At 35.7% G+C, this 13,842-nt stretch overlaps 1 protein-coding gene across 50 annotated transcripts in view; it reads right to left on the minus strand.

The window, feature by feature from the left end:
- The window catches only part of PTPRD (protein tyrosine phosphatase, receptor type D), a 1,162,785-nt gene that overhangs the window by 104,777 nt on the left and 1,044,166 nt on the right, over window positions 1-13,842 (minus strand). For 17 of the 50 annotated variants that reach the window (XM_027635107.1, XM_027635108.1, XM_027635110.1 and 14 more), the window contains 7 exons: window positions 12,932-13,237; window positions 11,728-11,921; window positions 9,749-9,775; window positions 7,576-7,693; window positions 2,038-2,625; window positions 1,509-1,609; window positions 361-614 (listed from right to left, as the gene is read on the minus strand). In XM_027635107.1, the coding sequence (XP_027490908.1) occupies window positions 361-614; window positions 1,509-1,609; window positions 2,038-2,625; window positions 7,576-7,693; window positions 9,749-9,775; window positions 11,728-11,921; window positions 12,932-13,237 (1,588 nt within the window). The remainder of the gene's footprint in view (window positions 1-360; window positions 615-1,508; window positions 1,610-2,037; window positions 2,626-7,575; window positions 7,694-9,748; window positions 9,776-11,727; window positions 11,922-12,931; window positions 13,238-13,842) is intronic. The other 33 variants (XM_027635120.1, XM_027635119.1, XM_027635114.1 and 30 more) reach the window with 8 other exon arrangements.

Below are 13,842 nucleotides of genomic sequence, written 5' to 3' on the forward strand. Positions count from 1 at the left end.
GCAGCTCCTCACATGACATGGTATCCAGTCCTTCCACCTTTGTTTCCCTCTGCTGGATACACTCAAGAACCTTTACAACAGAATGTGGGATTTGCTCTTGCTAAATTTCATGCCATTGCTGATTGCCCAGTGCTCAATCTACCTATATCCCTCAGGAAGGCCTCTTGTCCCTTGAGACAGAGTCAATAGCACCTCCAAGTTTACTATCATCAAATATTATCCCAGCATTAGTTCATATACTTCTGCAGAGTACTGTACTCTCTGTAGCATTATGAAGAATAAAGCCTTGGTCTACCATGAAGAGTCAGAATAATCATTTTTCTGGAAATAAAAACAATGGTACTTAATTCATTCACTCACTTTATATTCTCATTTGAGGGTACTTCTGGAAGTTCCACAGTTATCATGCCATCTAAGTTGGTCTTTCCGATGAAGACTGGCTTGGTGCGAAGCACATCTGGTGCAGTTTTTGCTGTCACTCTGTGCTGAAGACCCCCAGCACTATTTCCTCTGTTTGTCAGCACAAATGAGTATGATGTCTCTGGCTTCAAGTTAGTGATCAGCTTTTGAGTAGCACGTCCATCAACCTCCATTTTCCCATCATCATAAAGGATCTAAGTTAATACACATTAAATTGAAGGTGGTTTTCATTACTAAGACAAGGCAAATGATGCTGTCACACTGAATTCAGGAATGGACCTAGCTATAAATTTAAAATGAAAGTTAAAAAAGGGCATTTTAGGTTCTAAAATAGTAGTGAATTCACTACGGCAATTAAACTTCTCACTTTTTGGGGAAAAAAAAAAGAACTACATTAATCTAGATCAATGTAAAGCACTCCTAAAATCCAACTTCACTTTTTCAAAATAAGTAGCTCTGCTTGAACCCAGAATTTATAGCAAGGCATTCTTGTTAAAGATACCCTGACTTTCTCATTCACAGTCCTTATTTAGAAAGGCTTTTGCAATTTAGTTCATAAAATACTGTTCTGCACTTGCCAATGCCTGAGATGACACAGACATTAAGAATGATACAGATCAAATTCCAGGCAGACTGCATGTTACACTAAGACCCTGTATCTGGCTAATGCTATAGTTAGTGGAATAAAAGAGCTGTAAAGCCAAAATATGTTGTTGTAAATGTGAGGAGGGAAAAACCAAAATGGTATTCAATTGCAGTCAATATAGATTAAAAAAAAAGGAAGAAAATTATTATTTTCTTTCACTGTTTTCTTTAAAATATTTTAGCAATGAACTACAAATTAGCAAGGTGTTCTCATCATGCATATTAACCAGTATGAGCCTGACTTGGAAACAGTGCCACAGTAGTGGAAAAGTCATGTTGCCGTATGACTAAATTTAACAGTAGCGTTGCTGATTAGTATGCAATCTTAAATAGAGCCAAACTGACACCAAGAAAAATCTCCATGTTCAGTAAGCTACTTAATCAGGTGAAAGACATCCTCTAGTTTCTGTTATTTTCTCTTGTACAAATGGAAAGTAACTTACTTTGAAAGGCAAAGCTGAATTGTAGTTTTCTGGAATTTCCCAGGACAGCAAAACAGAAGTCTTCATTACTGCTTTAACATGAAAATTTTTTGCAAACACTGCTGGAAAAAAGAAACAATGTATATAAACAACATCTTGGTGCTTAGATCTTGCCGTATTTCCACTGTTACTTGGGACTATTAGCTTTCCACTTAGGTCAAAAACAAACAAGGATTCAATTCTCCTACCTGTCTGTTCATATTTAAAGATCATATTTAAACTCACTCTCACTCTTATTTAGTGACAACCCAATACGCACATTTTCCTTACCTGAAAAAATTGTGGAGATGTTAGCCAGAACTTTCTTGGTAAGGGACAATTGAATTCTAAGGCATCCAAAACATATTAAGATTTACATACTTTACCTTTTGTGTTTGATGAACCTATTTTTATGAATGGGCTGGTCAGTTTTATTTATACCTTCAAAACCATTGATATCCAAAGACTGATACTCCTTTAAAGGTCAACGCCATAAGCAGACAAATCCTACCTTGATCCACGGGTAGTGTCCTGAACTGGACACTTGGACTATATGGACCAGGCCCTTTGCTTGTGTGGGCACGTACTTTTACATCATATGTGGTATCTGGTTTTAAGCCAGAAAGTGTCATAGTGGTATCAGCAGGAACAACAGGGAGTTCAACTGGCTGGTAAGCAACATTGATATCTCTGTACAAGATGGTATATTTGGTGATAATGCCATTTCTCTCTGCCAAGAGCGGCATCTGCCAAGTTAATTGAACTGATGTAGAAGTAGAGCTTTCCGAGTGGAGATTTTGGGGAAATCCACTGGGTACCTCTTCAGGAACAGAAATCTCTTTAACCATCTCCTCCCCAAAGCCCACTTTATTTCTAGCTGACAGCCTGAAGACATAAGAAGCTCCTTTGTGAATGTCTGTGGCTGTGAAGTGATCTTCCTTCTCCGAGAACTCCATGGTTGTATATGTATCCACGTCTTTGCGACCAAACTTCAGGCGATAACCCTGCAGCGGGCCAAAAGTTTCCACAGGAGGATGCCACTGAATTAGAGCCGTGTTCATCTGTGTGTGGCTAATCACAAGCCGAGGTTTGCCTGGAACTGTAGCACAATGTTATTTAAAGATGAGAAATAGAAACAAAATTTCATGTACAATTCTTGAGGCTAGTTTTAGCAGGAATAGGGATACATTTTCTCTTTCCTCACTCTTAGCTCCACTGTTTTATGGAAGAAAGCATGTCTGCCTCCCACACTATTAAGTCATATAGTATAATGAACTGCAACAGTGGAGACGTCTACTGATTTTTTGTCTTCTTCCCTTACCATTATTTCTAAATACAGTGAACATTCAGAGACACAGGATCTAGGAACACAAATCAAGAAGTAAAACTTCAAGCAGACTTCTTATGAGTGATTCTGTCTCAGTTACAAATCCTTTCTTGAAAAAAGCCCCTTGTCATAAGTTTTCATTAATTTAATCCAAGGCATTTCCTATAAATAGGGAAATAAATAATTATAATAATAGTAGTAATAATAATAATGAAGAAATTACAGGTTTCTAGATATAGCTAACATAATTTTTAATACATATCTAACATAATTTTTAATATTGATAGTTAAAATGTGGTAGAAGAGAAGTCAGAACAACCTTCTTCTCAAGAATCATTACTACATATGATAGAACCCTACTTTCCATACAAAAATCACCTGCAGCATAGGCTGTTTCAGCTTGAAGAGGTAGCACAGTTTGACATTTAATTTTTTGATTGTCCTGGCTTATCATGTATGATTTATTTTCCAGTATGGTCTTGGTGCACATGCACTGGATTTCTTCTGAAGAAGAATAAACTGGTAGCTCTTCTTAACCTGCACACCAAATACACTCACATTCTTAATTGGGACCCACTGGTCCAAACTGCTGATTTGTCTTTCAGAGAAGTTCAGACTGCAAGTGTGGCAAGGACATTCAGTCTAGAGGATTGACTTAGTCCTAATAGAGACAGAAATCCCACTACACAGTTTATACAGTGTACATTTTTGGAGTCTCAACATCAATTGCTCTCATTTACTGTTCCTATTTAATTGAGTAATTAATTTTAATTTATTCATATCCATTTATATACAATTCATTTATATTTTCATTAATATTTTTATTTCAACATAGTCTGCTTCTATTACAATGACTTGTTTGAAACACACCCATAACTATTAAGAAATTTGGTACTCATTGTGTACCAATGCCTGACAGGTCAAGAGACTAGAATAACTTTGGGAGTGGTAGGACACTGATAACATAAGTCTTCAATGAAGACTAATTAGCTTCATCTGCATCTGAAGCCTTCCCACATGAATGTAACTGCTGCACTGGTAGCTCTGGTTCCTGTATTTAAACACTTCAATAGATTTTATTACTCATCTTCAGGTCTTAGGCACCCAGCAAATCAGATTGTTATTGTCAGAAGTTCTGACTACCACTCCATAACGAATCAGGAATACGGCTGGAAGAATGGCATGCCTTGAAGAAAATTCTGCATTTAGTAAGCTCCTTTCTCATTACATCTGTCATAAATCATGACATTGCTTCTAATTTCATAAGAATTATAGATAGGTTTTATATAAATTTTCCAAATAACCTCTAGTTCATTTGGCAGCATTATTCCCAGGAATCTTATGAATTTTTTCTCACACTTTCTGGTGTGTAAAGAATATCTATCTGATTAGTTCTGAAGTTTCCTCATTGATAATTACAAGCCATTATGAAACAAATAAAAGGGTGTGAAGGTCTTTTGCAGGCCATATATTTCACTGCATTATAACTATTACTGACACTAATGTAGCACAGGAAAGAATAGAAGAGTTCACACAAAAAGAATAAAAACTCCTTCAGCCTTCTAGAAGAGAGACTGTTTGAAGGTATTACTAAATTATTTTTGTGATAAATTGCCTTTTTTTCTTGTGGCAGGTGTCATAATTAGAACTGCTTTTTAACATTTGTGGTAACGACAGAGAAATAAAGAAATTAGTACTTGCTCTTGATCAGAATGAGGAACTAATAAAGCTTACTTATCCAATAAAATACCACATGACTAAGATGGTAAATAATAATAGTCACTTTTTTTTTTTACCATAGATCCTATCTGATGTTGCAAAGTGGATAAATTTCTTTTTATTTCCAGACAGCTTTCAGTTGACATTTACTTTTAGTATGATCACTTGTGAATATTACAGCCTTTTAGGATGAACAGCAGGATTCTGTGCAGTCCTATATATGTTTGTGTAATGAAACAGATCTATCTAGAAACTTTAGATAATAGCCTAAATTTTCCATGAGCCTAAAAGAAGAGAGATTGTCCATAAAAAAAATAATTCTCTGACCTAGTGAAATCCTCTTCCAATACTACACAGCAAGACATCCCACACATACCCCTTTGCCACAGACATTACCGTTCCAATGGCATGCCATTGCTAGCAGCAGCTCATACAAGCTGCCTTTGCCAAATTACCTGAAGTAATTTGTTTCTGTTAGCCGCTGTAAAGTACACCACTGCCTCAACATAAACTTTCTCCTTTTAGTTGAAATCTGGATTTCAAGACTGCTGTACAGCATAAGAGCAAATGCCAAATAATGGACAAACTATTGTACTTAGATTCTTCAACTACTGTGACTCAGAAATCAAAGGTCTGATTAAAAACTTCATAAAAATTGTATGATATCACTGCCTAGGAAGTCTTCATTTTTATCAAGGTCTTATTAATCACATATTTTTTAACTTTTGCCGCAAGTAATTTAAACTTTTCAAGTACTTTGATTTAGAAATGTTCAGTAACATTTTTTCTTCCATCTGATTTTAATAACAAGAAAAGGAAATTGAATATAAGAAAAAATACACACTTTGAAGCGAAAATAGTAACAGCATTCAGTGACTTTACTAATAACTGAGTTACTGTACTGTAGGCTTACTTATATTTGGTGAATTTTTCCTGTCTAAAAACGTAAATTAAGCTTTTCTATCACTAACTGGACACGGCTAAATAGTTACTTATTATCTGAATAGCATACAGATCACAAGCTTCTCCAGTAAATGTTTAGACATCTATTCTCTTTTCATATCTCCTATGGATATAATCTCAGTCATTCTAATACATCTGACTTCAAACTTTAAAAGTTAGACTAGACAGTCAGACTTTGTATGTGCTTTATTGTTGTATTTGAATAGCCCCGTTTCAGAAAAAAAAGAAATCAAATGCAAACTCAAAGAGAACAGAAGGACCTACAATCACTTGGTATTAATGCATCATTCCTTCACTTGTGTGAAGTATTCTCATAGAAAGACAGTGAGCAAGAAACTCTTGGTACTAACTATATTTAATGTATTCTTTTTCAAAAATCTGCATATGAATTTTCCTTACAAAAAGAGCTCAACCACAGCAAGCTGTACCACTCAGTGAATGGATGTCCATACAATCTGGCACATACAAAGCAGCAAAACGGTATCTAGCTGTTATCCTACATACAAAGAACAAAAATCACTTTTCCAAAGGGTTAAGCAAACAGCCAGAACAGTGCAATATGTATTACATTTATAGACACGCCTCTGATTCTCTACTGCTCTTCAGTCACTCAGGTTTTTATGGGATATGGGATTTGTTCCGTCTTTTTAAAGTAGAAGCATCAGGGATCTTGGAAGAGTGAAACATGCATAGTCAATGAGGATTAAATGCAGTGAAGCATTAAATTTTGCAAGCATGTTTGCATACTCTATGTTTATGTCTAGAAACTAATCAAATTATAATTTATATAATTGTGTTTATTTAAATTGGGAACCAACCCTAAAAAAGAATAATGGATTAAGTGCCTTCTTCTTAAATCAAGTTCAAATGCAAGCAAGAAGTATATATAATTTTTTTCACCCAGACTATGAGAATCCAGGAAAGATAAAAAATTAGAAGGTAAGTTTCAGCATTAGCCAAGAGCAATGACTACAAGGTATTCTAAAATTTGAAATGAAACTATATTATATATCTAGCCATCAGGACTGAGATTTTTCCAGGGAAGCTAATGAGAAAAAGATATACATGTTTTTCATATTAATACAAGACATGTTCTACATTCAGTGATGGTTTTAAAAATGGAGTCAGTCACTATAAATACAAATACATATGCCTTTTGGACTTTATCTATTAGCATAAACAATACCTTGTTATTAAGAGAGTTTGTAATGGAGCTACATGTGATTGTTATGGAATATCCTTAATGGCCGCACTACAAACCCCCTAAAATGAATATTACCTACATACCTAAAATCTTCATACCTACAGACTGGAACAATTGTAGGTGAACACCACACTAAAGCTGTGGTGGCATCAACTGGTTAAGCGGTGCCACAGTGAAGCATTTAACTTTAAGTAAAAAAAAAAAACCACTGTTCCTCATCTAAAAGCAATTTAGTTCATCCCAGTGCTAACTGCTGAACTGATTATGCAGTCAGATATCCACCATCTAGTACCACTTGTGATCTAATGCAGACTGAACACAGTGGCACGGTGTATTTTGCCTCAGTTTGTGCCTTAAATTACCCATCAATCAATATCGGTTTCAGGGTTTCACAGGATCAACTTTCATTTTTTTTTCCAGTTCTCTGCTTTATAATCACATTCTTCTGAGATAAGTTGTGACTGTCAAGGAGATAGGTTCTTTCAATGTTTTCACTCACAGTCAGCAGCATTGCTGCTCTCATGAAGATCAGGAAAGACGCTCACAAATTTTTCAAATATCCTTCTCAGCTCTGAATTTCTATTTTTTCCTCTCCAAGAAGACACCAATCATAATGGAAGAGTTACTAAAAACTATAAAGTGGTCCATCTTGAATTGAGAGGGATTAAGGGGGTTCTGTTTTTACCTAAATAATGAAGGGCCAAATCTTGAAACAGAAAATGCTATGCCCTAGAAACACTTCTCACACAACAGGAGACTCCCAAATAATAGGAGCAAAACACTAGCAGAAAAAGTCAAAAGATTGACTTAGAGATTAATGTGTGTATAAGTATTACCTGCACCAGTAGTAGATACGAGTTTGGGCTTGCTGCGTGCTCCATCACCTTTCGTTGTATAGGCTGTCACAGTGAAAGAGTATGTAGTTTCAGGCTGAAGCCCAGAAATTATCATTTCCTAAGATGAAACAGAACAAGAAAAATGAATTAAAAACAGATTATTTGCCAAGACAGTATGGAATCCTTCAGAGCCCCCCTCTATATTACACACAGCATGTATATATTTGAGGTACTGGCAGTGATAGCAAGCATTTGCTGTTCTTGTGAAATATTACATAATGCAAAACATGTCACTCACTTGAGCAATAAAAGACAGCACACATCCAAATAGTATGCCTCAGGTAGTTTAAAGAAAAAGGCCAAAGGCTTAGTGGTGTGAACAGTGAACAAAGTCTTCTGAAATACCTTTGCATAAGCCATACTACTGACACTGTGAAATGCATGCATATGTAGATATGAGAAACTCAGTTTCACTTAGTCATTCACAGGATATCACTGATATAGTTCTAAAATGTCTAGTAAGAAAAGTGTTGCATTTATATCCACACACTGTCAGTAATGATGGTTTAGCTGAACAAGGAAGCCTTATTACTTTCATTGCACCCTGTGTCACTGGTTGGACTATGCCTCTAAACATCTCAAAGGACTTCAGAAACAACTCCCTCTTCAGCTCTAAAGGAACTACCTAGAACAGTATTAAAAATCTGGTCAGAGGATAATCTGATGGCCCTCAAACAAACAACAGCAGCTACAATAGAAGTAGCTCTTCTGCTAGTACAAATGAACAGCAACAAGATCGAACTGCAAATATATCACGGCGGGGGGGGATCCTTTTCACATGTGTGCACACACGTACATATATGCACACAGAAGATGGTGAAGGGTGAACCAACAGGAATGCACTAAACTAATGTCATGCTATAAGGGCAATAAGAGGACTAAGTCTTGATATGCATCATACAAAAAAAAATTATATGCAAATATAAAGGGACAGTATTTGAAGACAGCTGACTGGCTTTAAGTTCCCAACTTCTAGCCTGTAAGCACTGGACTATTCCTTTGCATTTCCAGATGCCTGAATGAATTTGCACTAAATTTCAATACTTCCAGAGAGATGGTGTATTTGCGCACCGAGAATAAATAGCAAATGTGCAACCACACACCCCTGAGATGCAATAGCTATGAAAAGTTAATATAAAAATTATGGGTTAGACTATTCCTAGTATATGAATTTCTCAAGGCAGTGGGTATGAGCTTACTAAACATGTGATTAGAATTCAACATTGTATTTACAATCAGTTATTAGCAATATAGAATAAACAAGGTAATGATTAGAATGAATGGGCAAAGTAGCTCCAACAAAAAATTACTATCAAAAAAAATCCCTCCTTAGACTGTATCTCAGAATTGAATTGACCCTTAAGACCAAAATCAGTAAGATGAACTTCACATCTTTCATAAGGAAATGGCACCTGATATTAATAGAATTAAACTAAAAGGCATAAAACCCCCCAAAACCACAAAACCAAAGCAGTGAGGAAGACATTAGCCTCACCTAAAACAATCAGTTCTTCATGGTGTAAGAGATATGACTGCATGTTTAAAAGTGTGACTTGGATACAGCAAACCTTATTACTCAGGCATAAACAGTGCAAGGCATGTGGCTTTTCTGATAGCACACATTTATTTCAACCAAAAGAAAGTACAACTGACTTTAAATTTCAGTTACACAAAAAACCTGTTACCCTTAAAATGAATGCAGAAAAATACCAGGATTGGTATGCAACTCTGAACCACTTTTGTTTTATTTTTCTAACACCTTACAAACAAGAAATTGTGAGGCAAACTTAGTGACAGCCATCAAAAAGATGGAAACACAAACCAGTGCTGTACATTTTGGCATCATGCTTAACCTCAGAATAAGCAAGCAACAGTAACCCTCTCTCCCTGGGAAAATAAAAAAATAAACCAAAAACGTTTCATAAAAGAAAACCTTTGAAGTTAGGAGCATGCATTTGTGCAATGACAAAAAAACCCAAACCAAAACCAGATACAAAAAAACACCCCAAAAAAGCCCCAAAAAATTAGAACGATGCTACAAGCAAACAAGCAATAAAAAGAAAATCCCAAATCGAACCCACAATGTTTTTCTGCCCAGTCAAAAACTACTTACATGTTCAGTAGTATCATCATATTCCCACTGATTTAGAGTAAAGGAAGTTGAAGGGAAAAACAAAAGAAATAAGGAGATTTGTAGCCTGGTTGAGATAAAGTTTTCTTCTTAATAGTAAAATAAATATCAAAGATGTCTCAAAAATTGTTTACAGTTTTAATTAATTGTGTAGAATTACATGGAATTTGGTTAATGAAATCAGGCTGAACATTTCTAATTCTGTTTCTACTTTCCCTAAAAATCAGCTACTTCTCTTTCCTTGACCAATGAAAGAAGTAATGAATCCTCTTGTACCACACAGATTTATTTTGTAACAGTTTGTATTAAAAGTTACCAAGGCAGAATTAAAGGTTACCTTGGATTAGTTAACCAAGTTACCAGGTTATATGCTTCAGTTTACTAAATTAATGCAACTCATTATTTAAATTACTAGTAGGATTTTTAAGTCCTGAAACCTAATCACACTGACACTTTAAGCTCAGGGTCTTCACGTCTGCACAAGTCCTGATGACATGCATCACAGAAGTATGATAGGCAGGAAGGAGTGGTAGGAAGAGAAGGTAGTTGACTATCCAGCATGGAACAATGGCAAACAGGTAGGTCAAAGTTAAACTTGACAAAAGAAGAAATACAACTTTTGCCTTTATAACATTTGGGCTCAAATATCTCACCTAGTGTCCAGTTACTAACTAGCTAGTATTTAAAACTGTTAAAACTCAGAGAGGATGAAAGCAAAAATTTGTGCAAGGAGGGGGAGAACCAAAGCACACTAACACTAGCATGTCCTTTTCCATCACCTCTCCCTTTTCCCTTTCCCTTCCCACTTCCTGAACCACTTTCATCTTTCTCTCCACTGAATTTAAGCTGCAAGAACACCATGTTTTGCAAAATAATTAAATAAGCACTGGTAGATAAAACTGCAACAAAGATGTCCAGACACAGAGACAGTATTTTGAGAACAGGGTCACCAGTAAAATGCAGGTGTAGGAGACCTATTCTCAAAAAAAGTCTCTGCAGAACTGAAATTTAGAACTAAGACTGGGAGAAAAAAAAAAAAAAAGCAAAACCTCCATATATTTACTCACATCAAATACTTAAGAAGCAGATTTAACTCTTTAATTTAGGTTGATAATTTCATTTCCAGTCAATCCAGTCATAAACCATGGGCTAGGAGTGAGAGGTGTGTACTTGATAACAGTTTCAATGTAGGATGACTCCTCCAGTACCAGAAGCTTTGGGAATCTTAAGTTTTACAGAACACTTGCATCACTTAGTAAAATCCTAGTTTGAGAAGCTTTTTAAACTTGATGTTTTCATCACCTCATAATCTCATCATCTCATAATTTCTAAAACACGGAAAATTTTGCAATATAAATAACCGCATGCCTATTTCAACTAAGCTCCTAATTTTATTACAGTTATGATATGAATAACAAAAAGTATAAATACCTCAGTGGTTTTATACAGTTGCATTAAGAAAATTCATTTCTTGTGAAATGTGTGGTGAGGTGCATACAAGCTAATCACAGAAACACTGTAATAATGGGCTAGCACAGGCTTCTAATGATTTTAGGCTCTCTATTGAAACAGTGCAATAGCAGATGTGGGGAACAGGCTGTGCACAATCTGCTACACTGAATGTGACCTGGGTCAGACCACCCTGATGCTTTAAAACTTCAGAGAATAGGTATAGGGTGTCCATCAGTCTCTAGGTTTAGGGGGACCAGAAGAATGACACATCTTAGCATTTAGTTGTAGACCAATAGAGAAAAAGGTGTCTAGGTTTGGCCCAAGAACCTTTAAATGTAAGTGTTCTAAAAAACGTTTTTAAAATAGAAACAAAAAATGTCAGCAGGTAGGCTGATAAACAGAAAGGAAAAAAACCACACACAAACAACAAAAGGCAGTTCTGGATAGCTCTCTGGTACATTAAATGTCTTCACTGTGACCTAGAAAAGAACATAACGGGCTTGAATTACCTGTGCATCAGCCAGCATGATGTCCTTCAGCATGGGTTGACCCTTTGGCTCTCCATTTTCCATCCTTACGTAGTGGACCTGGTATCCTCGGATCTGACCATGCTGCTTATTGGGCACAGGCGAGCGCCATGACACTTTAACTGCAGTAGAGTTGACAGCCTCTACCTCGACTTTGCGAGGAGGACCACTAGGAACTGGAACAACATCATTGGACAGAAGAGAATTACAGGCACCTCTCCCACCCATGGTTTTTTCTTTTTCTTAAAAAAGAGCAGACTCACTATGTTTTCTTTGAAGAATACAAATAATTCAACAAATGAAACTGCTCAACCAATCTGCTCTACCTTTCAGTGAAAAGATCAAAAAACATGACTGATGCAAAAAATGGAAGAAAAAGGAGTATTAGAGAAATAGAAAAACATGTAAAAATGTACAAAAGCCAAGGAAGATGCTTTGAGATTCAAAGCATTGTAGTACAAAGAGATATTTTAATCATTGAAATAATAATACTACAATAACAGCAACAAAACCACGAAAGATTTCAAAAAAAGTTTCTCTTGTTTTTTTTCGCCAAGTTCTATGTTTTGTTTTGTTTTGATTTTTTTCCCTCAGTAGTATAAAAAGAAGGTTGATAACAAGGCTGTCTTCTGTCACTTTCAAGAATGGAAGAAAAGAAAATGTGTGGAGCATCAGTTTTCCAGATCAAAAAACAAAACTAAAAAAAAAACCCAAAAACCCAAAAACAACAACCCCCCCCAAAAAGCAAATCAAAAAGCACAATATGGAAGAAGAAAGAAGCTAAAAAAACCCCAACAAAAAAAACCAAAAACTGAAAAATGTTTAATAGACATAAGTGTTTAAAAATAACAGTGATGGTAAAATCAAGGAAAAGGCAGAAAGTATTTTTTCTGAGAATTATTTTCATGTTCAAGGAGGAGCAAGAAGGATATGTATGTGCAAAAAGGAGCAGCAAATTCATGTCACTCACAAAAACAGTGCTTTCTGATAAAAAATTACAAAAATATCAAATATAAAAATGGTGTAGAAAGGACAAGTCTTTGATTAAAAAGCTCACAGGGTGATAATATCTGATTATATTTGGTAAAAAGAGAGGAGCAGAAAAAAATTACTGTTTAGCCTACACAAAAGACAGCAGATCGACAGAGTCATAGAGGTGCAAACTGATGTAGTGGAGGCAACATACCATCTTCATCTGTCCGAATCAATACTGCTAAGCTCTCTGGGCCAGGTCCAACATCAGTGTGAGCAGTCACAGATATCCGGTACTCAGTCCATTTTTCCAGCTGTTCCAAAAGGTATTGGGTACTGTCCGAGGAAATTCCCAAAATTTCATGGGGCTTGACATCTTCTCCATCAATCCCAATGTACTTGATGGAGTATTCAGTGATAATGCCGTTCTGTTTTTCCACCGGTGGAGGTTTCCAACTTACCAAAATGCTAGTGGAGCTGGGGCTTGTGCAACTAATGTCTTGAGGAGGAGCTGATGGCTCTAATTTCAGTAGTGGGTTAAAGGAGGATTTGAGTGGAAGGATAGGAGTGATTGAAAAAAATGAACAAAAGAAAAAAATAAAAATAAATAAAGGACACCCAAATGAAAATAATAAAGAAACAAAAGAAAAAGTAGAAACTTAAAAAAGCAAAACATCAGATAATCATATGCACCTTGGCTTATTAACATGAGGAAACTGAAAATGAAGAGACCAACTAAATGGTGAAAAAGGGTGTGGGGGAAATATATGAAAATGAAGCCTCGAAATAATATTACCTACCTGTAATTAAAATTCTTCTTGAAATAAACAAAAATGTAACACTTTTATGACTACTGATCTATCCTTATAATCACTGCAATTAGTGCAAGCTATAATATTTTAAATGACACGTGACACGTATTTACTTACAAATTTGGACATATCCCCTTCAAGTGGCTTTACTTTCCTTGAGAAAAAAAATCTCTTTTAACAGAACTCCTAAAAACTTGCAGTAATTGCTAGAAATTGCTTCACAGATTGCCATTTTTGCAGCCTTTCCACTCTCCTAAACAAATTATTCTTTTTTAAAATAATAGAGTCTGCCTGACACAAGTCAACCATTAAT

This window comes from Corapipo altera, unplaced genomic scaffold, assembly GCF_003945725.1.
Source record: "Corapipo altera isolate COAL_440 unplaced genomic scaffold, ASM394572v1 61411, whole genome shotgun sequence".
NCBI lineage: Eukaryota > Metazoa > Chordata > Aves > Passeriformes > Pipridae > Corapipo > Corapipo altera.